The sequence below is a fragment of the Artibeus jamaicensis genome, unplaced genomic scaffold (genome assembly GCF_021234435.1).
Source record: "Artibeus jamaicensis isolate MK-2021 breed Jamaican fruit bat unplaced genomic scaffold, CSHL_Jam_final contig_386, whole genome shotgun sequence".
Classification (NCBI taxonomy): Eukaryota; Metazoa; Chordata; class Mammalia; order Chiroptera; family Phyllostomidae; genus Artibeus; species Artibeus jamaicensis.
The window spans coordinates 1,571,492-1,597,441 of NW_026521811.1; the positions used below are offsets into that span (position 1 = coordinate 1,571,492).

At 40.2% G+C, this 25,950-nt stretch overlaps 1 protein-coding gene across 3 annotated transcripts in view; it reads left to right on the forward strand.

Moving 5' to 3' along the window:
• Window positions 1-1,011: 1,011 nt before the first annotated feature.
• DECR1 (2,4-dienoyl-CoA reductase 1) overlaps window positions 1,012-25,950 on the forward strand; it is a 52,212-nt gene continuing 27,273 nt past the window's right edge. For all 3 annotated transcript variants that reach the window (XR_005084514.2, XM_037159929.2, XM_053664715.1), the window contains exon 1: window positions 1,012-1,164. Coding sequence is in view for 2 of the 3 variants with exons in the window: in XM_037159929.2 (XP_037015824.1) it covers window positions 1,114-1,164 (51 nt within the window). In the remaining variant the exon portion in view is untranslated. The remainder of the gene's footprint in view (window positions 1,165-25,950) is intronic.

Consider the following 25,950-nt stretch of genomic DNA (forward strand, 5'->3'; position numbering starts at 1 on the left):
CAGCACCCTGTCGCCACATGTTCACGAGAGAGTCTTTCTTGTAAGTCAGCCAGGCAACTGCTCTGCTAACCAATTGCCTAGCATGAAGAAATAGACAAGAGCAACACAAGGTAACTATGCTATTCACTTAGCTTTTGTTGAATGCGGGATCACTCAAAGTAGAATGGCAAAATGTATTAATAGCCTACTTACACACTAACAATTTAAGAGACGAAATGGGCGGGGACACACACAGCAGTTAATGGGGAAAAATGAACCTGGGTTCCAGAGTCTCTGTCAGCAGGTCTGGGAGACAGCTTGTAGACAAAAGAGTTGCCAGCGTCTTGCAAGAAAGGACTTCCGGAGCCAGCAGTGCAGAGCCCCTGGAGGCTGATGCCAAGGGAGATCAGCTTGGCGTGGAGCAGCACTCTGGTGTGTGGAGCTCAGCTGTCTAAGCAGTGGCCTGAAAGCCTGCTTCAGTTATACCCTTGAAAGTGGTGTACTCCATCCTTCTGAGTTTTTTGATAAAGGCCTTGGCATTCCTCATGGCAAGTGGGGAATTTCCCCCGGAGCCTATTTATGGGTGGTTCCACTTTGTAGACCAGGATATTTTGGACACGTATGATGATTATCTTGGGTATGTCTTCTTGCCAGATGTGTCTAACATGACTTAGGTAGTTTCCCTTTTTAATAAAAGTGTCATAACTGACTGGCAACCATCTTGGTCGTCAGGAGTGACTCCATCTTGTTTATATATTTTATGCTATTTTGACCAGACCAATGCCATTTTCATTGGTCTTGCTCTCCATGTACCCTACTAGGACACACAACAGAGAGAAAGAGCAGGAGCCTCTGAGAGCCTAGCCTTGAAGCGTCCAGCTCAGAGTACTGGGTGCAGATATCCGGCAGCCAGGTCCACTAGAGATCCTAATGCCCGCCGCAGCAGGCTCCTAGTCAAGCCCAGCCTCCGCCCACCCCTCCGCCGCCGTCCCCCAGCTGCCGCCCAGCCCTACTCCAACACCGCCTAGGCGCCCCAACTCCTCCCCCTGATGTCAGAGACGCCTCCAGCCTCGGTCCAGTGCTAGCCAAGCCTGGTAGCTGCGGGCTGTTTTTGTGTCGTGTCCTGCTTCCTCCATGGCGCTGTTGGGCAGGGTTTTCTTGGCTCAGGGTCACTGTCCTCGGCGGGTAAGGAGGAGCTGCGGGGCCAGCTTAGGTGCCACAGAGCACTTGCTCCTGCCAGCCTGGGGGCGGCTTCCGGGGCGCTGGGTGACGGGAATCTCTTGCGCGGGGTGTGCCGGGCAGGCAGTTCTCAGGGTCGTCAGGCTCCTAGTCCTATGCTGACTGGGTCAAGGAGGACCCTGCGCATGCGGCCTTGTGACTGGCTAGGAACAGGGCTGGTCGCACTGGCCTTATGTGTGGTCCTTTTTATGAGGGAAACGCTTCATGTATTATCTGTGGGATTACCCAGTAATACAAATAAATTCACATAAAAAGAGAAAAAAAGAATAGAAAACCACTGTCCAGACGCTCCGTCTGGAGGGGGTGCTGGGTGGCGCTCAATGTACCCAACCCCCACACACCACCTCCGCTTCCAGCCAGGAAGAGAGTGTGCACAATAAATAAATAAAATCCCAAAAGTCTCAACTAAACCAAGAAGCACAGTTTCGGTAGCCAGGTACAAAAAATAACCTGCGAACTGTGAGAACACTTTTGACAGTTTTAATAGGGTGGGTGTCCTGGTGTTCTTTTCTTGGAAACCATGGACAAATTCCAAATAATGTAAACACAAGAATATGGTGAGTCTACCAAGTAACAAAACTTTCTTTTAAAAAGTCAGATTTGCTCAAGGCTGTGGCTTTGCTGATAATGTTTCCTTTTCCTGTGAATATTTAGGTTATGGGTCGTTGCTGGAAAAATTAATGGTTTCTAGGTTTCTGTTTCCTTCTCACAGGTCTTTCTCATTTCAATCCCACAACAGTCCTGAGGTAGAAAAAGTCTCCAGAATCTTTTAGAGCACAAATCATTAGGATTATGGTAATAAGGTCACAGATCTTCTGATACCATTAGATAGATAGATAGTAGAGGTTGAGAGGGAGAAAATGAACACATTTAAAAATTAATTTTAAGCGAACAATTTTGAAATTACTTTGTTTAAGAAAAATTTTGAGGATGGGGGTTTGGTGGCAGAGAGACCCTATTGCTGTGGGTGGTGGGCTCCCCCCGTGTTTGAATTCCCAGAAGAAGACAAGTCTACATATCTGTGAAGCAGCGTGATTTTGTGTGCAAATACATTTTGTGTTATATAGTTAAGACCTTTACTTTGTTACCCATCCTATTTAAGAAGTGGCATGTTAAATTGTGATTAGCTAAAAAAACATTTATTCAGAACTTGGGTGAGGAGTTTGAGCTCTTTAATTTTTGTAATTTTTACAAATTTTTCATTAGTGAATGGGACAGTTCCTCATTCTGTGGGACTGGGGAACTATCCTTTTCTGCAATCGAGAATCCATAGTGTTTCCGCTAGCTACCCCTTTTATTTCTAGATGCCTCCAGTTGTGCGTCATGTCTATTGTGCTGCCCTGGCAGTGGTCTGGGCATTGAAAAGAATGCAGGCATGGCACAGAATGTGGCTTCTAGCAACTGGACAGCATTAATCTGGAGGTAGTTATTGGAGGCTTACTGTATGCATGGACTATATGAGTTGCTTTGGGAATACCAAGATGTGCATTTTTCAGAGTCATCCTTTGAAAAATAAGATTGTTCATTGTATAGTCTTTACCAAGCTGACATTTCTATATTACAGCTAAGGCACAGATTGCAAAGTACTTGTTATGGGCATTTAAGTCAGGGTAAATTTGATCTGAAAAATATTCATTTTGACCTAAACCAACAGGTAGTTAGAAACTCTTAAAGAATGGATAAGGGCCTGGCTGGTGTGACTCAGTGGCTGAGTGCTGGTGGAATTAAAGGGTCGCTGGTTCCATTCCCAGTCTGGGGCACATGCCTGGGTTGTGTGATAGGTCCCCAGTATAGGGAGCATGAGAGGCACCCACACATTGGTGTTTCCTGCTCTTTCTCCCGACCTTCCCCTCTCTAAAAGATAAATGCATAAAATCTTTTAAAAATGGATATGGTAATATTCCATTGTTTCTATAAATGTAGCTTACACTTTCTTGTGGAATAGAGTGTAATGACATTAATTCTATGCTAATTTTCTTCTTGCTATAATATTGTTTTCCTTTATACCCTTTCTTTTTAAAAAAGATTTTATTTTTTTATTTCTAGACAGAGGAGAAGGGAGGGAGAAAAAGAGGGAGACAAACGTCACTATATGTATGCCTCTTGTGCAACCCCACTGGGGATCTGGCCTGCAACCCAGGAATGTTCCCTGACTGGGAATCAAACCAGCAACCCTTTGTTTTTCGGGCCATTGCTCAATCCACTGAACCACACCAGCTAGGGCGTATCCTTTCTATGTTGTATGCTTGCATATATGATTTGATTTTGTTAACTTTTAAATGAAAAATTTACCAACATATTGAACATTAAACAGTACAAAAGCACGGACAGTGACAATACTCTTAAGTTCCTCTCCCAAGAGATTACCACTATGAATAATAGTTTCTTGTGGTCCTTCCAACAACTTCTGTGTATATATCAAACATATGCATGAAGATACCCTCATATAAAAAGACCAAACAAATGGAGCATTTTCCTTAACACAATTTCCTCTACAAATATTCGTTGAATGAATAAGCAATATAGACGTAGCAATGTTTACATTAAGCTTGTGAGCTCTAGCTTTTAATACATACACAGTATTTTATTATATGGATGTGCACTGATTGATTGGTTTCATCACCTAAGGAAACTCAGATTTGTTTCTGTTTTTCTGTTACAAACAATGCTTTTTGGGGGCTATTTTGAGTTCCTTCCACCTCTGAGTACTTACAAAATGATAAGAAGAACGAATTTTAAGATAAGCATGTCAACTTTTTTAATTGAAAAAATTTATTTTGTTACTCAAGTACAGTTTTCTGTCCTTTACTCCCATCCCAGCCCACCTCTGCCAGTGTTCCTCACCTCCTCCCATTTCCACTCCCCTAGTTTTTGTCCATGTGTCCTTCACACTTGCTCCTGCAAACCCTTCCCCTGAAATCCCCTCCCTTCTGCCCTCTGGTCACCACTAGCCTGCTCTCCATTTCAGGGTCTTTGGCCATATCCTGCCTGTTTGTTTGTTTTGTTGCTTAGGTTCCTATCAAAGGTGAGATCATAATGGTATTTGTCTTTCACTGCCTGGCTTATTTCACTCAGCATAATGCTTTCCAGTTCCATCCATGCTGTTGCAAAGGGTAGGAGCTCCTTCTTACTTTATGCTGCATAGAATTCCATTGTGTAAATGTATTATAGTTTTTGGTTTTTTTTTTAATGTATCTCTGCTTTTTTTTTTAAAGATTTTATTTATTTATCTTTAGAGGGGAAGGGAAGGAGAGGGGGAGAGAAACATCAATGTAAGGTTGCCTCTCGTGCATCCCCTGCTGGGAACTGGCCTGCAGGGAACCAGCCTGCAACCCAGGAATGTGCCCTGACTGGGAATCAAACTGCGATTGTCTGGTTCGCAGGCCCACGCTCAATCCACTGAGCTACACCAGCCAGGGCCGTATTATAGTTTTTTGATCCACTCATTTACTGAAATTTATTGAAAAGCCCACTGGGATTTTCATAAAAATGAAATCTAGATTAATTGGAGAGTTTTCCCATGTTAACAAAATTAAGTTTCCCAATCCACAAACACAGGGTGTCTTTATAATCTTGCACTGTTTGTATTAAATTTATTAGTATTTTATTCTTTTTTTATTGTTGTTCAAGTACAGTTGCCTCAATTTTTACCCCACTGTGGCCCTGCACCCTACCCATAACCACCTCACACCCTCAGACCTAACCCTTTTGGCTTTGTCTATGTGTCCTTTATACATGATCCTTGATGGACCTTCCTCTCTTTCCCCCATTATCTCTCTCCCCAATACCATCTGGTTACTGTCAGTTTGATTTTTATTTCAATGATTTGGTTATATCTTGCTTGCTTGTTTGTTTTGTGGATTAGGTTCCACTTACAGGTGAAGTCATATGGTATTTGTCTTTTAATGCCTAGCTTATTTTACTTAGTAAAATGTACTCCAGTTCCAACCACGCTGTCGCAAAGCGTAGGAGCTCCTTCTTTCTTTCTGTTGCATAGCATTCTATTATGCAAATGTATCATAGTTTTTTGATCCACTCATTTACTGATGGGCACTTAGGTTGCTTTCAGGACTTGGCTATTGCAAATTGTGCTGCTATGAACATTGGGGTGCATAGGTTCTTTCGAACTGGCGTTTCAGGTTCTTTTTTTTTTTAATTTATTTTTTTTAAATTGATTATGCTGTTACAGTTGTTCTATTCCCCCCTTCATTTCCCTCCACCCTGCCCCCCCCATCCCCACCATTACCCCCCTTTAGTTTATGTCCATGTGTCTCAAGTCCTTTAGGTTCTATATTTCCCATGCTATTCTTGCCCCCCCATCTATTTTCTATCTACTGTCTATGCTACTTATTTTCTGTACCTTCTCCCCCCATCTCCTCCTCCCACTCCCCTGTTGCTAACCCTCCTTGAGATCTTCATTTCTATATTTCCACTCCTGATCTAGCTGTTCTTTTAGTTTGCTTTCGTTTTAGGTGTGGTTGTTAATAACTGTGAGCTTGTTGTTCTTTCACTGTTCATGTTTCTTTAACTTCTTTTTCTTAGATAAGTCCCTTTAACATTTCATATAATAAGGGCTTGGTGATGATGAACTCCTTGAATTTGATCTTATCTGAGAAGCACCTTATCTGTCCTTCCATTCTAAATGAAAGTTTTGCTGGATAGAGCAATCTTGGTTGTAGGTCTTTAGATTTCATGACTTGGAATATTTCTTTCCAGCCCCTTCTTGCCTATAAGGTCTCTTTTGAGAAATCTGCTGACAGTCTGATGGGGACTCCTTTGTAGGTGATTGTCCCCTTAGCTCTTGCTGCTTCTAGGATTCTCTCCTTCATTTTAATTTTGGCTAATGTAATTATGATATGCCTTGGTGTGTTTCTTCTTGAGTCCAACTTTTTTGGTACTCTCTGAGCTTCTTGGATTTCTTGGAAGTCTATTTCCTTTGCCAGATTGGGGAAATTTTCTTTTATTATTTGTTCAAATAATTTTTCCACTGGTGGTTGTGTCTTTCCCCCTTCTGGTACCCCTATAATTCGGATATTGGAGCGTTTAAAGATGTCCTGGAGGTTCCTAAGACTCTCCTCATTTCTTTGAATTCTTGCTTCTTGACTCTTTTCTGTTTGGCCATTATTTGCTTTCTTCTGGTCCACTCCATTGATTTGAGTCCCAGTTTCCTTTTCATCTCTATGGATTTCCTGTGGAATTCCATTCATTTCCCTTAATTTAGCCTTCATATGTTTCTCTAATTTGTGGCTATAATCAACCAGATCTGTGAGGAACCTGATGACCAGTGTTTTAAACTGTGCATCTGAGAGTTTTGCTATTTCTTCGTCGCTTAGATTTATCTCTGGGGCTTTGAGGTCTTCCTGCGACATTTTGGTCTGTTCTGGCCCTTTAAATGTGAGAAGCGGCGCCTTGGACTCCCAGGTCGCTGGGTTGTGACGCTGTATGTGGGGGCGTGGTCAGAGCGGGGAAATGGCGGCACCCTCTACTGCTGCAGGCCACGGGGACGGCCGGGCCCGGTCCAACCGCCCACTCCCTCGCCTGTCCGCTCGCCTGCAGGTAGGCAACCGCAGTCAACACGCAGCACCGCCTCCCCACTGTCTCCTCAGCAGTCGCTCACCCAGTGGGTTGCTCGGTCGCTCACTAGGTCCAATCCTGGGTTTGGAACCCGTGCGTCTGGATTCGCGCGTCTGGATTCCGCGCCTGGGTCCATCCGACCGGAGTCCTCCTGTGCAACCCCTCACGAGACGCCGGTTTCGCCCCTTACCGGTCGGGCTGAAGAATTTGTTGTTAACGGACTTCCGAAAAGTTCAATTTTCCGTGTTCTGGTTGTGTTTTCTGATGCTAATATTTAGTTGTCCCTAAACTTGCTTGTGTGAGAAGGCACGGCACATCCACCTATACCTCCATCTTGGCGGAAGTCCTTCAGGTTCTTAAGGTACAATCCCAGTAGTAGTATTGCTGTGTCAAAAGGCATTTCCATTTTTAGTTTTCTGAGGAAATTCCATACTGTTTTCCACAGTGACTGTATTCCCACCAACATTGTACTAGGGTTCCCTTTTCTCCACAGCCTTGCCACCACTTGTTGTTTATTTATTAATGATGCCCATTTTGACTGGTGTAAAGTGGTATCTCATTGTGGTTTTAATTTGCATCTCTGATGGCTAGTGGTGCTAAGCATCCCTTCATATGTCTCTGAGCCCTCTGAAAGTCCTCCTTGGAGAAGTGTCTGTTCAAACCCTTTGCCGATTTTTTAATTGGGTTGCTTGTCTTAGAGTGGAGTCATGTGAGTTCTTTATATATTTTGGAGATCAAACCCTTGTTTGAGGTATCATTGGCAAATATACTTTTCCATACGGTTGGGTCCCTTTTCATTTTAAAGTTGTTTTCTTTAGCTGTGCGGAAGCTTTTTAATTTGATGAGGTCCCATTTGTTTATTCTTTCCTTTATGTCCCTTGCTCTAGGGCACATATTGGTGAAAATATTCTGCATGGAATATCTGAGATTTTCCTGCCTAAGTTCTCCTTTAGGACTTTTATGGTGTCATAACTTATATTTAATCTTTTTAAACCTTGAGTTTTTTTGTGTGTGGTGTAAGATGGTGATCAAGTTTTATTTCTTTGCATGTAGCTGTCCAGTTCTCCCAATACCATTTGTTGAAGAGGCTAATTTTACTAACTTTTATGCTTCTGTCCCCTTTGTCAAATATTAATTGACCATAGAGACTTGTTATTTTTTTCTGGGACCTGTATTCAATTTCATTGGTCTATAAGTCTATTGTTATGCCAGTACCATAATCTTTTGATTACAGTGGCCTTGTGATATAGTTTTATATCAGGTATTCTGATCCCACCTACTTTGTTCTTCTCTCTCAAGATTAGTGTGGCTATTTGGGGTCATTTATGGTTCCATATAAATTTTGAAGTGTTTGTACTATATCTGTGAAATATGTCATTGGTATTTTAATAAGGAATTTGCTGAATCTTAAATTGCTTTGGGTAATATGGACATTTTGATGAAGCTAATTCTTTCAACCCATTAACACAGTATATTTTTCCATTTATTTGTGTCTTCCTTAATTTCTTTCTTTAGTGTTGTGCTTTGTAAGGTTTATTCCTAGGTACTTTATTTTTCCTGTTGCTATAGCAAATGGGACTTTTTTTATTGATTTCTGATTCAGATATTTCATTGTTAGTGTATAAAATACCTTTGATTTCTGAATATTGACTTTGAATTCTGCTGTTTTGCCAAATTTACTTATTAGGTGGAGTAGTTTTTTGGTGGGATTTGTAGGGTTTTCTATGTACACTATCATATCATCTGCAAACAGTGACAGTTTTACTTCCTCCTTTCCAGCTTGGATTCCTTTTATTTCTTTTTCTTGTCTGATTGTTGTGGCTAGGACTCCCAGTACTGTTTCATGGAAGTGGCGAGAGTGAACAACCTTGTCTTGTTCCTGATCTTAATGGGAAAGATTTTAGATTTTACCCATTCAGTATGATATTGCCTGTAGGTCTTTTGTATATGTCCTTTATTATGTTGAGGTATGCTCTCTCTACTTCCACTTTGCTCAGTGGTTTTTTTTTTTTTATCATAAATGGGTGTTGTACCTTATCAAATGCTTTTTCCGCATGTATTAATATAATCATGTGATTTTTGACTTCTCTTTTGTTTATGTGATGTATTATGTTGCATCCGCCGTCACGAGAAACAGAGGTTTGGAAACTTTCAGAATTTTCAAGATGTTACTTTACTGGCCAAGTTTTACCTGCGCAGGGGCGAGCTCTCTGAGTGTCCGAGGGCACTATGCTCAGGAGAGCTGCAGATGAGAGCCATGCCCCGGCGCTTACAGCTATGTCCTTATATAGGGGTATGCAAGCAAGCTTTGAACAGAAGCAGATGTGGCTGTTAGCTATTGGCTAGCTCTAAACAGCTGATTGCCATTGGCTTATTAGGGAAATTCAAAAGGCTCTTTGTGTAGTTGGCGGTTAGCCCTTTGAGGAAGTAAAAATTTCCCTGTTCCTGGTCAGCCTAACTTTATCCGGGGCTCGTTCGGGATTGTCCCTTTTCAACATCTGTTTTGGACCTCAACATATTACATTTACTGATTTGCAAATATTGAACCATCCTTGCATCCTTGGGATGAATCTTACTTGGTCATGGTGTATGATCTTTTTAATGTATTGTTGGATGCATTTTGCCAATATTTTGTTGAGGATTTTAACGTCTATGTTCATCAGCGATATTGGCCTGAAGTTTTCTTTCTTTGTTGTGTCTTTATCTGGTTTTGGGGTTGGGATGATGCTGGATTTATAAAAAGAGTTTGAGAGTCTGCACTTCTTGAATTTTTTGTAATACTCTGAGAAGGATGGGGTTAGCTCTTCCTTAAATGTTTTGTAAAATTCTCCTGTGAAACCATCTAGTCCAGGGCTGGGAGTTTTTTTTTTGATTACTGCTTCAATTTCACTAGCTGTTATCACTCTGTTCAGACTTTGTGCTTCTTCTTCATTCAGTCTTGAGAGATTATATTTTTCTAGAAATTTATCCATTTCACTCTGGTTTTCAAATTTTTTGGCATATAGTTGCCCGTAATACTTTCTTAGAATTTTTTTTGTATTTCTGTGCTATCAGTTGTAATCTCTCCTCTTTCATTTCTGATTTTGTTTGTTTGGGTCCTCGCTGTTTTTTTCTTGATGAGTCTGCTTAAAGGCTTGTAAATTTTGTTTATCTTTTCAAAGAACTAGCTCCTGGATTTATTGATACTGAGAATTGTTCTTTTATTCTCTATGTTGTTTAATTCTTCTGTGATCTTTGTTATTTTCTTCCTTTTACTTGTTCTGGGCCTTGTTTGTTGTTGTTCCTCCAGTTATTGAAAATGTAGGGTTAGGTTATTTATTTGAAATGTTTTTATCTTTTTCAGGTAGACCTGTATTGCTATTAACTTTCCTCTCAGGACAGCCTTTGCTATATCCCATAGGTTTTGGACTATTGTGTGTTCATTTACATTTGTTTCCAGAAACTTTGTGATTTCTTCCTTGTTGTCATTCTTCACCCATTTATGTTTAATAGCATTCTATTCAATGTCTATGAGTTTGAGTGTTTTTGTGTTTTTTCCTTGAGGTTGATAAACTTTCTAGTTTCTAGTTTCAGACTCTTGTGGTGAGAGAAAATGCTTGATATGATTTCAATATTCTTGAATTTGTTGAGACTTGTTTTGTGTCCTATTATGTGGTCTATCTTTGAAAATGTTCATGTGCATTTGGGAAGAATGTTTATTTTACTTTTTGGGAATGAAAGGTTCTACATTTATCATCTAAGTCCATGTGGTCTAGTTTCTAGTTTCATGCTCTTGTGGTCCAAGAAAATGTTTTATATGATTTCAATTTTCTTGAATTTGTTGAGGCTTGTTTTGTCTCCTGTCATATGATCTGTCTTTGAAAATGTTCCATGTGCATTCGAAAGAATGTGTATTTTGCTTCTTTGGGTAGAAAGGTTTGATATATGTCTGTTAAGTCCATTTGATCTAATGCATCATTCAGTGCCACAATATTCTTGTTGATAATTTGTTTGGAAGATCTATCTGTTGTTTACAGTGGGGTGTTAAAATCCCCTATGATAAGTGTGTTGCTGTCTATATCTTTCCTGAAGTCCTCCAAGACTTTCCATATACATTTGGGTGCTCCTATATTGGGTGCATATATGTTTATGTCTTCTTGATGCATTCTTCCCTTGAGTATTATGAATTGTCCTTTTGGGTCTCTTTATGGTTTTGCTTTGAAGTGTATTTTGTCTGATATGAGTATCGCTACTTTGGCTTTCTTTTTCTGTATGTTTGCTTGTAATATTTTTTTCCAACCCTTTACTTAGAGTCTGTGTAGGTTTTTTATTCTGAAGTGGGTCTTTTGTAGGTAGCATGTGTGTGGGTCATGTTTTCTTATCCATTCAGGTACCCTATGTGTTTTGACTGGAGCATTAAATCCATTTACATAAGGTTATTATTAATAGGTAATTATTCATTTTTACACTTTTGTGCCTGTTTTCCTCTGCCTCTCACTCTTTTTCTTCCTCTTCTTACAGTAGTCCCTTTAGCATATCTTGCAGTGCTGGTTGGTGAAGGTTTATCCTTTCAGCCTTCTTTTGTCTAGGAAACTTTTAATTTTTTCTTCCATTTTAATTGAGAACTTTACTGGGTTGCAGGTATTTGTTTTTCATTATTGGTATATTTCTTGCCATTTTCTCCTGACTTGCAGTGTTTATGTTGCAAAATCAGCTACTAGCCTTACTGGAGCTCCTTTGTATGTTACTTCTCGTTTCTCCCTTGCTGCTTTTAAGAGTCTCTCTTTGTCTTTAAAACTTGGTATTTTAATTATGATGTCTTGCAGTAGGCCTCTTTAGGTTCATCTTGATTGGTACCCTCTGTGTTTCCTGAACTTCGGTGCGTTTTCCTCTCTCCAAGTTCAGAAAATTTTCTGTCAGTATTTTTTCAAACAGGGTTTCTATCCCTTGCTCCTTTTCTTCCCCTTCTGATTATCCTATGATTCAAATGTTGTTGCATTTCATGCTTTTTTGCAGTTCCCTTCTTATTTTTTGAGCCTTTTTAATGCAGCTGCTCTGCCTGTATATTTCTTCTTTGTCTTCCAGCTCACTAATTTGGTCCTGTGCTTCATCCAGCCCACCTGTAATTCCTTCTAGTATGCTTTTTTACTTCAGAAATTGTATTCTTCATTTCTTTCTGGTTCTTGTTTAGAGTTTCTGGTATTTTTTTCATACTGTTGTAGTTCTCACTCAGTTCTTTGTAATGTTCTGTGAGTTCCTTGAGCATCCTTATAACCATTGTTTTGAATTCTCCTCTGTCTGATAGTTCGATTGCCTCCATTTTATTTACCTCTTTTAGTGGGGAGTCTTCCATTCTTTTTGATTGCAGGTTCTTTCTTTGTCTTCCCATTTTAGGTGACTCTTTTTTTTTGTTTCTGCAACTCCCAATAATCTGCTTTGCTTCTCTCTGTCTTCATAGGGTTAACTTCTGTGGTAAGAGTTCTGTGGGGCTCAATGGTGCTGTCTCTTTGATCTCCTTGTCTGTATGTTTTCTGGTTGCCCTTTTTTCTGTTTGAGTGGGCTTTCTTGTTGTATTTGGGTTTTACCCATTAGTGGCTCCTTTATTGGTCAGTTCTCTACTCCAGTGGGTTTACTGGTGTTGACAACTCCCACCTTATCTTGTATGCGGTCTGGCGCAAGGTGAAGATGGAGTGGATTATGACAGTGGTAGAACATTCTATGGGATTTAAAGTACCAACATGTAGAGAACAGACAAGAGGTGCTTTGGAGAAGTACAGCAATAACTCATATTTCATTTAACTAGCCACTTTTTTTAAAGGTGAAAAAGAACTAAGACTCTTGGTAAAGGGGCAAAAGAATGTGAGCTGACTCCAGAAAGCAGAGTGCTTATGCGTGGTTAGATGGTGAGATATACTGAGAGTAAGGGATAGAAACTTGGCTTAGTGTGGAAGGAATGAAGTTAACCACAATAGTAATAAAGCTCAAGAAGATAGTAAAATGGACCAATACCAGAGAAGGGTGCTGTGTGGGAATGGGATCAACAATATGTGAACATATATATAATCCAAATAAAAAGAATAAAAAGTGAAAGACCAAGAGTAGGGTATTATAAGAATATGAGTGAAGGAAGAGAAATTAAAATGCAATCTAAAAAGTAGAACAAAGAAAACCAGTCAAACAATGAAACCAAACAAAGAAAACTACACAGAAAGAAGTGAAATAAAAAATAAAGTAATGAAAAAATAATAACAATAACAAAAAAGTAAAAATAAATTTAAAAAGCATAAAATAAAATGCAAGTTCTTTAAGATAGCAAAGTGAATTTTGTTTCAGTTGTTGGTATTAGCCTTCTGAGCTCTCTCTGCATCTGTCTTTGATCCTTTCACAGCTGGAGGTCTCACTGACTTACGCTTTGAAAAAAAGAAAAAGGAAAAACAGCCTTCTGCTGACTTTAAATCCACCAGTTGGGTTCTGCTTGTCTTCTTGGATGCTGCAGTCAGAGGGGTCTGGGATCCATTTTTTTTCCTTTCCTGTAACTCTGCATTGGCAGCTTGGTCTGGGTTCCAATATTCACAGGTGTCCATCCTCCAGCTAAAGCCCCCAGAGTGCTACACAGCCATCACTGTCCATATACATCAGGCCAGTGCCTTTAATCCACCTCCTTGGGCCACACTTTGATTAGTCCCTGAGGTGCACTGAATGGGAGCAACTCTCACCCCTCTTCCCTTTTGCTGGTCTGAGTGTTGCACACATGCACCATCCGTTCAGGGCAGTTTTCTTCCCCTATTAAACTAAGTCTCTCTGGGGATTGCTACCCCTCTGAACCCCTGCTGCCCCACTTTGATCAGTTCATGAGGTGCCTTGATTTGGAACAAATTGTATGTTCCACCCCTCCTCCTCCCTCTTCACTGGCCTGGCCAGAGGAGTGTGACAGTTCCTTAAAGAGGGGCTGAGAGCCTTTTTATGAGCAAATTCCCCTTGTTTGTCCCAGCCATTCTTCACAAGCACCTGGCTTTTCACACAGCCCAGCTTTGACCAGTCCTGAGACTATCTGGGTTAGGGTCTATCATGGCCAATGCTTCTCCCATCTCTAGGCCTCACCTGGCTCTCCAAATTGGTACTGTCTCAGCTGGCAACGACAGTCCCAGCAGAGGAACGCTGCCTCTGTGTGTCTCCCACTGTGTCTTTATCGCCCTGGTGACTTCAAGCATCAATATTTCTCCTGGTGTTGGACTGACTTTTCTGCTCTGGGAGGGAAGGGAACTGTGAAGTTAAAATCGCTGATCTGGCTCTCCTCCAAAGTTCCTGCTGCAGCCACCTTCCCTGGCTCCAGCCATGGTCCCAGTGCAGTTCCCAGGGACCTTACTGTCCCTGTGCAACCTCCTTACCATCTGTTTTTCAACATCCTCTGCAGTGTTTGGCTTCCAAACTTCCTATAAGCTGGGATCCCCGTGGCTGTTCATCCTGTTCTTCAGAAGATCATCTAGATGTCCCAGTTGGGTGCATGAGCAAGTGGGTTCAGCTCCCACCTACTTTCCTGCCATCTTCCAGTTTTTTTTATTCTTTTTGATTTGATTGTAAATAGAGTTGCTATTTTAATTTCATTTTCATCCTAATGCACGTCTTTGAACATAACTTCTTTTCCCTCTCAAGTAGGTGAGGACATCTGCAAAATTCCCCAATGTGGAGTCACTAGCTTAAAGGGTATTTTTAAAAGTATATTTTATTGATTATGCTATTACAGTTGTCCCATTTTCCCCCTTCACTCCCCTGTGCCCTGCACATCCCTTCCCACCCACATTCCCCCCATTTAGTTCAAGTCCATGGGTCATACATATAAGTTCTTTGGCTTTTACATTTCCTATACTATTCTTACCCTCCCCCTGTCTATTTTCTACATACCATCTATGCTACTTATTCTCCATACCTTCCCCCCATCCTCCCCCTCCCACTCCCCTGTTGATAACCTTCCATGTGATCTCCATTTCTGTGGTTCTGTTCCAGTTCTAATTGTTTGCTTACTTTGCTTTTGTTTTTGTTTTAGGTGTGGTTCTTAATAATTGTAAGTTTGCTGTCATTTTACTGTTCATATTTTTTATCTTCTTTTTTAAGATAAATCCCTTTAACATTTCATATAATAAGGGCTTGGTGATGATGAACTGCTTTAACTTGACCTTATCTGAGAAATACTTTATCTGCCATTCCATTCTAAATGAAAGGTTTGCTGGATAGAGCAATCTTGGATGTAGGTCCTTGCCTTTCATGATTTGGAATATTTCTTTCCAGCCCTTTCTTCCCTGCAAGGTCTCTTTTGAGAAATCTGCTGACAGTCTGATGGGAACTCCTTTGTAGGTGACTGTCTCCTTATCACTTTTTGCTCCTAAGATTCTGTCCTTATTTTTAGTCTTGGATAATGTAATTATGATGTGCCTTGGTGTGTTCCTCCTTGGGTCCAACTTCTTTGGGACTCTCTGAGCCTCCTGGACTTCCTGGAAATCTATTTCCTTTGCCAGATTGGAGAATGTCTCCTTCATTATATTTTCAATTTCTTGCTCTTCCTCTTCCCTTTCTAGTACCCCTGTAATTTGGGTGTTGGAATGTTTAAAGATGTCCTGGAGGTACCTAAGCCTCTCCTCATTTTTTTTTTAATTGTTTCTTCATTCTTCAATGGTTGGATGTTTCTTTCTTCCCTCTGGTCCACTGGATTGATTTGAGTCCCAGTTTCCTTCCCATAACTACTGGTTCCCTGTGCATTTTCCTTCATTTCACTTAGCATAGCCTTCATTTTTTCATTTAATTTGCGACCAAATTCAACCAATTCTGTGAGCATCCTCATCACCAGTGTTTTGAACTGTGCATCTGATAGGTTGACTATCTCTTAGTCACTTTGTTGTATTTGCTGTGGAGCTTTGATCTGTTCTTTCATTTGGGCCATTTTTCTTTTTGTCTGGACGCACCTGTTATGTAGTGAGGGGCAGAACCTTAGGTATTCACCCGGAAGGGGTAACTCACCTTGCTGATTTGTGACACTGTATGTTGAGATGAGGTTCAAGAGGGAACAATGGCACTTGTTCCATTCTCTGCTGGCTTTCAGTCACTTCCCTCGCTTCCCACAAGCAAACTGGGCCCTCCTGGTGCTGATTCCCGAGTGGATGGACTTGTGTACATTCTAGAACCCTGTGGGTCTCTCCAACGAACTCTTCTGTGAGGCTGGGAGTTTCTCCCCCTGCTGCCTCAACCCTCACAGATGTTTCAATCAGTGGTTTGAGGCTTTATTTCCCTGTGCTGGAGCTCTGGGTTGCACGATCTGTCTCAATCTTCGATCTGTCTCAATCTTCAATTGTTCCTCCCAGTTTGCATGAGAATGTGAGACTATCTGATTCACCAGCCACCACTGTCACCTTGCCAGCCAGCTGCAGGCTTACATGCCCCATTCCACAATCCAGCACTGGGCTCGCCAGTCACGGCCTTGCCTGCTCCATCCTGCAGCCACAGCCTTCCAGGTAGTCTTCTCTGCACACCGGTCTCCACCCCACTTACCAATCTGGATAAGTGTGTCTTCTTTAACTCCTTGGTTGTCAGACTTCCATACTTTGATTTTGTCAGTTCTGGTTGTTTTTTGTTTTTAAATTGTTGCTGTCCTTTTTTTGGTTGTGCATGGAGGCACAGTGTGTCTAACTATGCCTCCATCTTGGCCGGAAGCTTAAAGGGTATTTATAGTTAACATTTTGATAAATGTTGTCAAATTGGCCTCCAAAGAAGTTTTCCCAATTCAGATCAGCAGACTGTAACAATGAGTTTAATAAGCTGTTTCTTGTATCGTGTATTACTAAATTTTGAACCTCATTAATTTGGTAAAGGAAAAGGTGTATTTTTTTGTTTAAATACATGATATTCAGCTCTAAGTATGTTTATATATATTTTCCTTGTATGGAGTACCTTTTAAAACTCTTTGCCTAGTTTTCTATTTGCAAATAACTTCTTAATACTTATGTCCATAGACTTGGATTTTCTTTTCTTAGATATAAACTAACTACCAGGTGTCATTATTTAAAGTCATTGGAAATAACTTGTTAAAACAAGTGGCGGAGAGCTGTATTTGTATCATATGCCTGCACAAGACTCTATTCATCTGCTCTTCTGCAGCTATGATGGCATTGGAGCCTGGCATCAGTATTACAGGCAGTCAAATAAACATATGCAGAATGCTTTGATGCCAGAAAGCCCATCCTAGTGGGAATCGAGAAAGTTTTGCCTTTTCGGTGCCACAGTCTATTGTGGAAGCCTGTCATGTTGGTGCAGGGAGGGGGTCATTTGGCTCATTTTTAAAGAGGCACTGGTTTTAAAGTGTCAACAGAGTTTTTGATACTCTTGCTTATTCGTTTTGAAGGCTGATTCTGCTGGGTTGAGAAATAAATTGGATGGTTAAAGCTGAAGAAAAAGCAAGCACAAAGGCCACTAAGTGAAAGTGCTTGGCAAGCCTCAGGGATGCTGAGTGATGGTACACACAAATTACCACCTATCCAGGACCCAGGGAAAGGAGGTCTGTAAAGAGTCCACGTTGCCCTACAGCTCAAATGCCTTGCCAATGGATTTTTGCTCAAATGCCTTGCCTTGCATTTTTGACTCTGGAGGACATTAATGTTTTGAGGAATGGGATTTTAATGTGGATAATAGTAACATGACAGTGATGAGGAAATAGTTAAGCTATGTGTTATTTAAATATTGACATGGATCCATAGCTTCCATCTGAGCGAGGGTCTATTATGTGTTTTTGACAGAATTGAAACTGGATTTTCTCAGTAATATACCTAGTATATAAAACAGTGATGTTTACAGAAATTTTTTTGCATAAAACTGCAGAAATTTCTCTATGGTGTAAAAAAATATGAGGCTTTTTTCTTCCTTCTGGTCCACTCCTTTGATTTGAGTCCCAGTTTCCTTTCCATTACTATTGGTTTCCTGTGTATTTCCCTTCATTTCAATTAGTTTAGCTTTCATATGTTCCTTTAATTTGTGACTAAAATTAACCAGTTCTGTGAGCATCCTGATCACCAGTGTTTTGAACTGTGCATCTGAAAGTTTGGCTATTTCTTCACTGCTTAGATTTATCAGCTCAGGGGCTCTGAGTTGTTCTTGAGCCATGTTTTGATCTGTTCATGCCTGTTTAGTATGAGAAGCAGAGTCTTAGTTGTTCACTAGGGCGGGGCTACCCAGGTTGCTGGTTTTTGACACTATATGTGGGGGTGGGGTCAGAAAAGGAAGAAAAAAAATGACCAAACATAAAAGGATGAAGAAACAAGAATTCAAAAATATGAGGAGAGACTTAGGAACCTCCAGGACATCTTTAAATGCTCCAACATCCAAATTATAGGGGTACCAGAAAAGGGAGAGGAACAGCCACCAGTGGAAAACTTATTTGAACAAATAATAAAGGAGAATTTCCCCCATCTGACAAAGGCAATAGACTTCCAGGAAATCCAGGAAGCTCAGAGAGTCCCAAAGAATTTGGACCCAAGGAGGAACACACCAAGGCACATCATCATTACATTAGCCAAGATTAAAATGAAGGAGAGAATCGTAGAAGCAGCAAGAGACAAGGGGACAGTCACCTACAAAGGAGTTCCCATCAGACTGTCAGCAGATTTCTCAAAAGAGACCTTACAGGCAAGAAGGGGCTGCAAAGAAGTATTCCAAGTCATGAAATCCAAAGACCTACAACCAAGATTGCTCTATCCAGCAAAGCTTTCATTTACAATGGAAGGACAGATAAAGTGCTTCTCAGATAAGATCAAATTCAAGAAGTTCATCATCACCAAGCCCTTATTATATGAAACATTAAAGGGACTTATCTAACAAAAAGAAGATAAAAAATATGAACAGTGAAAGGACAGCAAACTCACAGTTATCAACAACCACACCTAAAACAAAAGCAAACTAAGAGGACAGCTAGATCAGGAGCAGAACCATAGAAATGAAGATCACATGGAGGGTTATCAACAGGGGAGTGGGAGGAGGAGAAGGGGAGAGAAGGTACAGAGAATAAGTAGCATAGATGGTGGGTAGAAAATAGATGGGGTGGAGGGCAAGATTAGTATGGGAAATATAGAATCTAAAGAACTTGAGACACATGGTCATAAACTAAAGGGGAGGAATGGTGGGGGAGGGGTGTTCAGGGTAGAAGGGAATGAAGGGAAATAGAATAACTGTAATGGCATAGTTAATAAAATATATTAAAAAAAGGAAGGACAGTTATAAACCCCCCCAAAAAATATATGAGGCTTTTTTCCCCTTTTCGAATTGTCTCTTTGGGTTATATTTACACAAGTAGTCACACTTTCACGTGCCTCAATCCCAAAAGGCCCTGTACTGAAAAAAGGCCATGGAAAAACAAGGGCTTACTCTGCAGATGAACTCAGTGAGGTGGGTGGGTGTACCTCAGTGTTGGTAGAGCTTCTGCTTTTTATCTAAATTCTTCCAGTTTTGAAATATTGGCCAAAAATTTTTAAAAACACTGGGGAAGCCTAAGAAAAGACGTTTGGTCTATTATCACCAATTGGTCTATTTTAGATGTTTATTCTAGACATCTTATATGAACAAAAATATTAGGAAATTAGCAGTAAATTTCATTGATCTCAGTCCTTATCCTTAAGGGAAGAGACAGTCAAGACTCTCAGATTTGGATTTTGAGGGTGACATTCCGAGATGCTGTAATGTAAGGATGCAGGAAAAAGGGGGCATGGTTGATATGATGTGGGTGAATGATGAGTATGGATGGGGAAGCAGATGATGGATAATTTTTTTCTGGGATATTTTAGAACTTCTAAGTCTAAAAATTAATTTTTATTGACAAAATTGGAAGACATAAGAATTTTAGAAATTTAAAGAGCTTCAGAAATCTCAATCCTGGTAGAAAAGGTGTTATTTCCTTTCTGAAAAACAACTTAAAATTTTATTTATTTAATTGTTGTTCAAGTACAGTTTTCAGTCTTTTACTCCCATCCCAGCACTCCCCCACAGTGCTTCCACCCCCCTCCTATTTCCATCCCCCTTAGTTTTTGTCCATGTGTCCTTTATACTAGTTTCTGTAAATCCTTTCCCTTTTACCCTCCCCTTTCCCCTCTGGTAACTGTCAGACTGTTCTCTATTTCAGTGTCTTTGGTTACATTTTGCTTGCTGCTTTGTTTTGTTGTTTAGCTTCCTGTTAAAGGTGAGATCACATGGTATTTGTCTTTCACTGTCTGGCTTATTTCACTCAGCATAATGCTTTCCAATTCCATCCATGCTGTTGCAAAGGGTAGGAGCTCTTTTTTTTTTTTGGCTGCATAGAATTCCATTGTGTAAATGTACCATGTTTTTTTGATCCATTCATTTACTGACAGGCACCTAGGTTGCTTCCAACTCTTGGCTATTGTAAATTGTGCTGCTATGAACATTGGAGTGCATAGGTTCTTTTGGATTGGTGTTAAAGGATTTTTAGTATATAAAACTCAAGAAGACTTCTGCCAAGATGGAGGCATAGGTGGAGACGCCATGCTTTCTCACACAACCAAGTTTAGAGATAACAAAATATTAGTAATAGAAAACACAGCCAGAACACAGAAAATTGAACTTTCCGGAAGTCTGATAACAATAAATTCTTCAGCCTGACCAGTAAGAGGGTCGAAGGCAGCAGCTGGCAGAGCAGGGTTGCATAGGAAAACTCGGTCAGAGGGACTCAGGCATGTGGATCCCAGGCGTGGGGTTGAAATGGGCGGACCCAGTTAGCGACCCAGTGAGCAACAAGTGGACCCAGCGAGGGGGCAGGGCGGCGGGTTGACTGTGGTAGAGCATTCGTGTGCAGATAGACCAGCAAGAGAGTGGGTGGTGAGACGTGACTGAGCAGGCCCCAGCAGCGGGAGGCAGGAAAGGGGGCCTCTATTTCCCTGCTCTGACCCTGCCCCCACATACAGCGTGACAACCCAGCGACCTGGGCGGCCTTGCCCTGGTGAAAAACTAACACTCTGCTCCTCATACTTAACAGGCACAAACAGACCAAAAATGGCTCAAGAAGATCTCAAAGCCCCAGAGCCCATAACTCTAGGCAATGAAGAAATAGCAAAAAATTGGGCTTCTGATGCACAATTCAAAACACTGGTGATCAGGATGCTCACAGAACTGGTTGATTTTAGTCACAAATTAGAGGAACATATGAAGGCTAAACTAATTGAAATGAAGGGAATTGCATAGGAAACTAATAGAGATGAAAAGGAAACTGGGACTCAAATCAAGGGAGTGAACCAGAAGGAAGAAAAAAAATGACCAAACAGGAAAATGTGAAGAAACAAGAATTCAACAAAATGAGGAGAGACTTAAGAACCTCCAGAACATCTTTAAACACTCCAACATCCGAATTATAGGGGTACCAGAAAAGGGAGAGGAACAGCCACCAGTGGAAAACTTATTTGAACAAAAAATAGAGGAGAAATTCCCCAATCGGGCAAAGGAAATAGACTTCCAGGAAATCCAGGAAGCTCAGAGAGTCCCAAAGAAGTTGGACCCAAGAAGGAATACACCAAGGCACATCATCATTACATTAGCCAAGATTAAAATGAAGGAGAGAATCGTAGAAGCAGCAAGAGATAAGGGGACAGTCAACAAAGGAATTCCCATCAGACTGTCGAAGGATTTCTCAAAAGAGACCTTACAGGCAAGAAGGGGCTGGAAAGAAGTATTCCAAGTCATGAAATCCAAAGACCTACAACCAAGATTGCTCTATCCAGCAAAGCTTTCATTTAGAATGGAAGGACAGATAAAGTGCTTCTCAGAGAAGATCAAATTCAAGAAGTTCATCATCACCAAGCCCTTATTATATGAAACGTTAAAGGGACTTATCTAAGAAAAAGAAGATAAAAAATATGAACAGCGAAATGACGGCAAACTCACAGTTATTAACAACCACACCTAAAACAAAAGCAAACTAAAAGGACAGCTAGATCAGGAGTGGAAACAGAAATAAAGATCTCATTTCTGGAGGGTTAGGAACAGGGGAGTGGCAGGAGGAGAAGTGGGAGAAGGTACAGAAAATAAGTAGCATAGACAATAGGTAGAAAATAGATAGGGCAAGAATAGTATGGGAAATATAGAATCTAAAAAACTTGAGACATGGTCATAAACTAAAGGGGGGGATGGTGGGAGTGAGGGGGTACAGGGTGGAGGTGAATGAAGGGGGGAGTAGAAAAACTGTAATGGCATAATCAATAAAATAAAAAAACAACACATGGTATTAAAAAAAAGGATTCTTAGTATATAATCCTAGCAGTGGAATTACTGAATCAAAAGGCATGTCTATTTTTAGTAATCTTAGAAAATTCCATACTGTTTTTCATAGTGGTTGTATGAGTCTGCAATCCTACCAACAATGAACTAGCATCCCCTTTTCCCCACAACCTGTCCAACGCTTGTTGTTTGTTGCTTTGTTTATAATGTCCATTCTGACCAGTGTAAATTGGTATCTCATTGTGGTTTTAATTTGCATCTCTTTGATAGCTAGCTATATTGAGCATCTTTTCATGGACCCTCTGTATGTCCTCCTTGGAGAAGTGTCTGTTCAAGTCCTTTGCCCATTTTTTAATTGGGTTGCTTGTCTTCTTAGAGTGGAGTCGTGTAAGTTCCTTATATATTTTATAGATTAAACCCTTGTCTGAGGTATCACTGGTAAATATGTTTTCCCACACAGTTGGTTGTCTTTTTATTTTAATACTGTTTTCTTTAGCCTTACAGAAGGTTTCAATTTTGATGAGATCCCATTTGTTTATTCTTTCCTTTATGTCCCTTGCTCTAGGGGACATATCAATAAAAATGTTGCTGCGTGAAATAGCTGAGATTTTCCTGCCAATGTTCTCCTCTAGGACCTTAACGGTGTCACGGCTTATACTTAAGTCTTTTATCCACCTTGAATTTATTTTGGTGTATGGTGTAAGTTGGTGCTCGAGTTTCTTTTTTTTTTTTTGCATGTAGTTGTCCAGTTCTCCCAAAACCATTTGTTGAAGAGGCTATCTTTACTCCAGTTTATGTTACTGCCCCCTTTGTCAAATATTAATTGATGTCAAAGAGTTGGGTTTATTTCTCAGCTCTCTGTTCTGTTCCATTAGTCTAGGTGCTTGCTTTTATGCCAGTACCAGGCTGTTTTGATTACAGTGGCTTTGAAATACAGTTTGATATCAGGTATTGTGATCCCTCCTACTTTGTTCTTCTTTCTCAAGAGTGCAGCTGCTATTCGGGCTCATTTATGGTTCCACATAAATTTTTGACATGTTTCTTCTATGTCTGTGAAATACGCCATTGGTACTTGAATAGGTATTGCATTGAATCTGTATATTGCTTTGGGTAGTATGGACATTTTGATGATGTTAATTCTTCCAGTCCATGAACAAGGTATATGTTTTCATTTGTTTGTGTCTTCCTTGCTTTCTTTCTTCAGGGCTGTGTAGTTTTCTGCATACAAGTCTTTTACCTCCTTGGTTAGGTTTATTCCTCGGTACTTTATTTTCTTTTTCGTATTTTGAATAGGATTTTTTTTCTTGATTTCTGCTTCTGCTGTTTCATTGTATACAAAAGAGTATTTGATTTCTGGATATTGGCTTTGTATGCCACTGTTATGCCAAATTTATTTATTAGGTCGAGCAGTTTTAGGGTGGAGTCTATAGGATTTCCATGTACACAATCATGCCATCTGCAAACAGTGACGGTTTTGTTTCCTCTTTTCCACTTTGGCTGCCTTACATCTCCTTTTCTTGCCTTTTTGCCGTGGCTAAAACTTCCAATACTATATTGAACAGATGTGGTGAAAGTGGACAACCTTGTCTTGTTCCTGATATTAGTGGAAAAGCTTTCAGTTTTTGCCCATTGAGTATGATGTTGGCTGTAGGTCTCTCATATATGGCCTTTATTCTATTGATGAATGCTTCCTCTATTCCCACTTTCCTGAGTGTTTTTTTATTATTAATGGGTGTTTTACCTTATCAAAAGCTTTTTCAGCATCATTTGATATGATCATGTAATTTTTGTCTTTGCTTTTGTTTATGTGATGTATTACATTTACTGATTTGCGAATATTGAACCATCCTTGCGTCCCTGGGAGGAATCCCACTTGGTCATGGTGTATAATCTTTTGGATATATTATTGAATGCAATTTTCCAACATTTTGTTGAGGATTTTAGCATCTATGTTCATCAGCGATATTGGCCTGAAGTTTTCTTTCTTTGTTGTGTCTCTATCTGGTTTTGGAATTAGGATGATGCTGGCTTCATAAAAGGAGTTTGGGAGCTTTCCATCCTTTTTGATTTTTTTGGAATAGTCTGTGAAGAATAGGGGTTAGCTCTTCCTTAAAACCTTTTTAGAATTCTCCTGTGAAACCATCTGGTCCAGGGCTTTTGTGTGATGGGAGTTTTTTGATTACTGCTTCAATTTCTTTTGCTGTTATTGGTCTGCTCAGATTTTCTGTTTCTTTTTCATTGAGTTTTGGAAGATTACATTTTTCTAGAAATATGTGCATTTCACCTAGGTTTTCAAATTTCTTGGCATACACTTCTTCATAGTAATTTCTTACAATCCTTTCTATTTCTGTGGTATCAGTTGTAATCTCTCCTCTTTCATTTTTGATTGTGTTTATTTGGGTACTCTTCTTTTCTTGATGAGCTTGCTTAAAGGCTTCTCAATTTTGTTTATTTTTTCAAAGAACCAACTCCTGGATTCATTGATCCTTAGAATTGTGCTTTTAGTCTCTATGTCCTTTAATTCTCTGATCTTTGTTATTTCCTTCCTTCTATTTGCTCTGGTCTGTCTTTGTTGTTGTTCTTCCCGTTCTTGTAGGCATAGAGTTAGGTTGTTTGTTTGAAATATTTCTATCTTTTTTACGGAGGCCCGTATTGCTATGAACTTGCCTCTCAGGACTGCCTTTATTGTGTCCCATAAGTTTTGGATTGTCATGAGTACATTTTTATTTTTTCCAGAAACTTTTTGTTTAATTTTCTTATTGATTATGCTGTTACAGTTGTTCTATTCTCCCTGTTCATTCCCCTCCACCCTACCCCCCAGTTCCCACCATTACCCCCCCTTTAGTTTATAACCATGTGTCTCAAGTCCTTTAGATTCTATATTTCTCATGCTATTCTTACCCCATTTTTTTTATTCCTCTATTTTCTATCTTACCGTCTATTTTCTATCTACTGTCTATGCTACTTATTTTCTGTACCTTCTCCCCCCTTCTCCTCCTCCCACTCCCCTGTTGCTAACCCTCCTTGAGATCTTCATTTCTATGTTTCCACTCCTGATCTAGCTGTCCTTTTAGTTTGCTTTTGTTTTAGGTGTGGTTGTTGATAACTGTGAGTTTGTTGTCCTTTCTCTGTTCATGTTTTTTTAACTTCTTTTTCTTAGATAAGTCCCTTTAACATTTCATATAATAAGGGCTTGGTGATGATGAACTCCTTGAACTTGATCTTATCTGAGAAGCACTTTATCTGTCCTTCCATTCTAAATGAAAGTTTTGCTGGATAGAGAGCAATCTTGGTTATAGGTCTTTGGATTTCATGACTTGGAATACCTCTTTCCAGCCCCTTCTTGCCTGTAAGGTCTCTTTTGAGAAATCAGCTGGCAGTCTGATGGGAATTCCTTTGTAGGTGACTGTCCCCTTAGCTCTTGCTGCTTCTAGGATTCTCTCCTTCATTTTAATTTTGGCTAACGTAATTATGATGTGCTTGGTGTGTTCCTTCTTGGGTCCAACTTCTTTGGGACTCTCTGAGCTTCCTGGATTTCCTGGAAGTCTATTTCCTTGCCAGATTGGGGAAATTCTCCTTTATTATTTGTTCAAATAAGTTTTCCACTGGTGGCTGTTCCTTTCCCCCTACTGGTACCCCTATAATTCAGATATTGGAGCATTTAAAGATGTCCTGGAGGTTCCTAAGACTCTCCTCATTTCTTTGAATTCTTGCTTCTTGACTCTTTTCTGTTTGGCCATTATTTGCTTTCTTCTGGTCCACTCCATTGATTTGAGTCCCATTTTCCTTTTCATTGCTATTGGTGTCCTGTGCAATTCCATTCATTTCAATTAGTTTCGCCTTCATATATTTGTCTAATTTGTGGTTATAATCAACCAGTTCTGTGAGGATCCTGATGACCAGTGTTTTAAACTGTGCGTC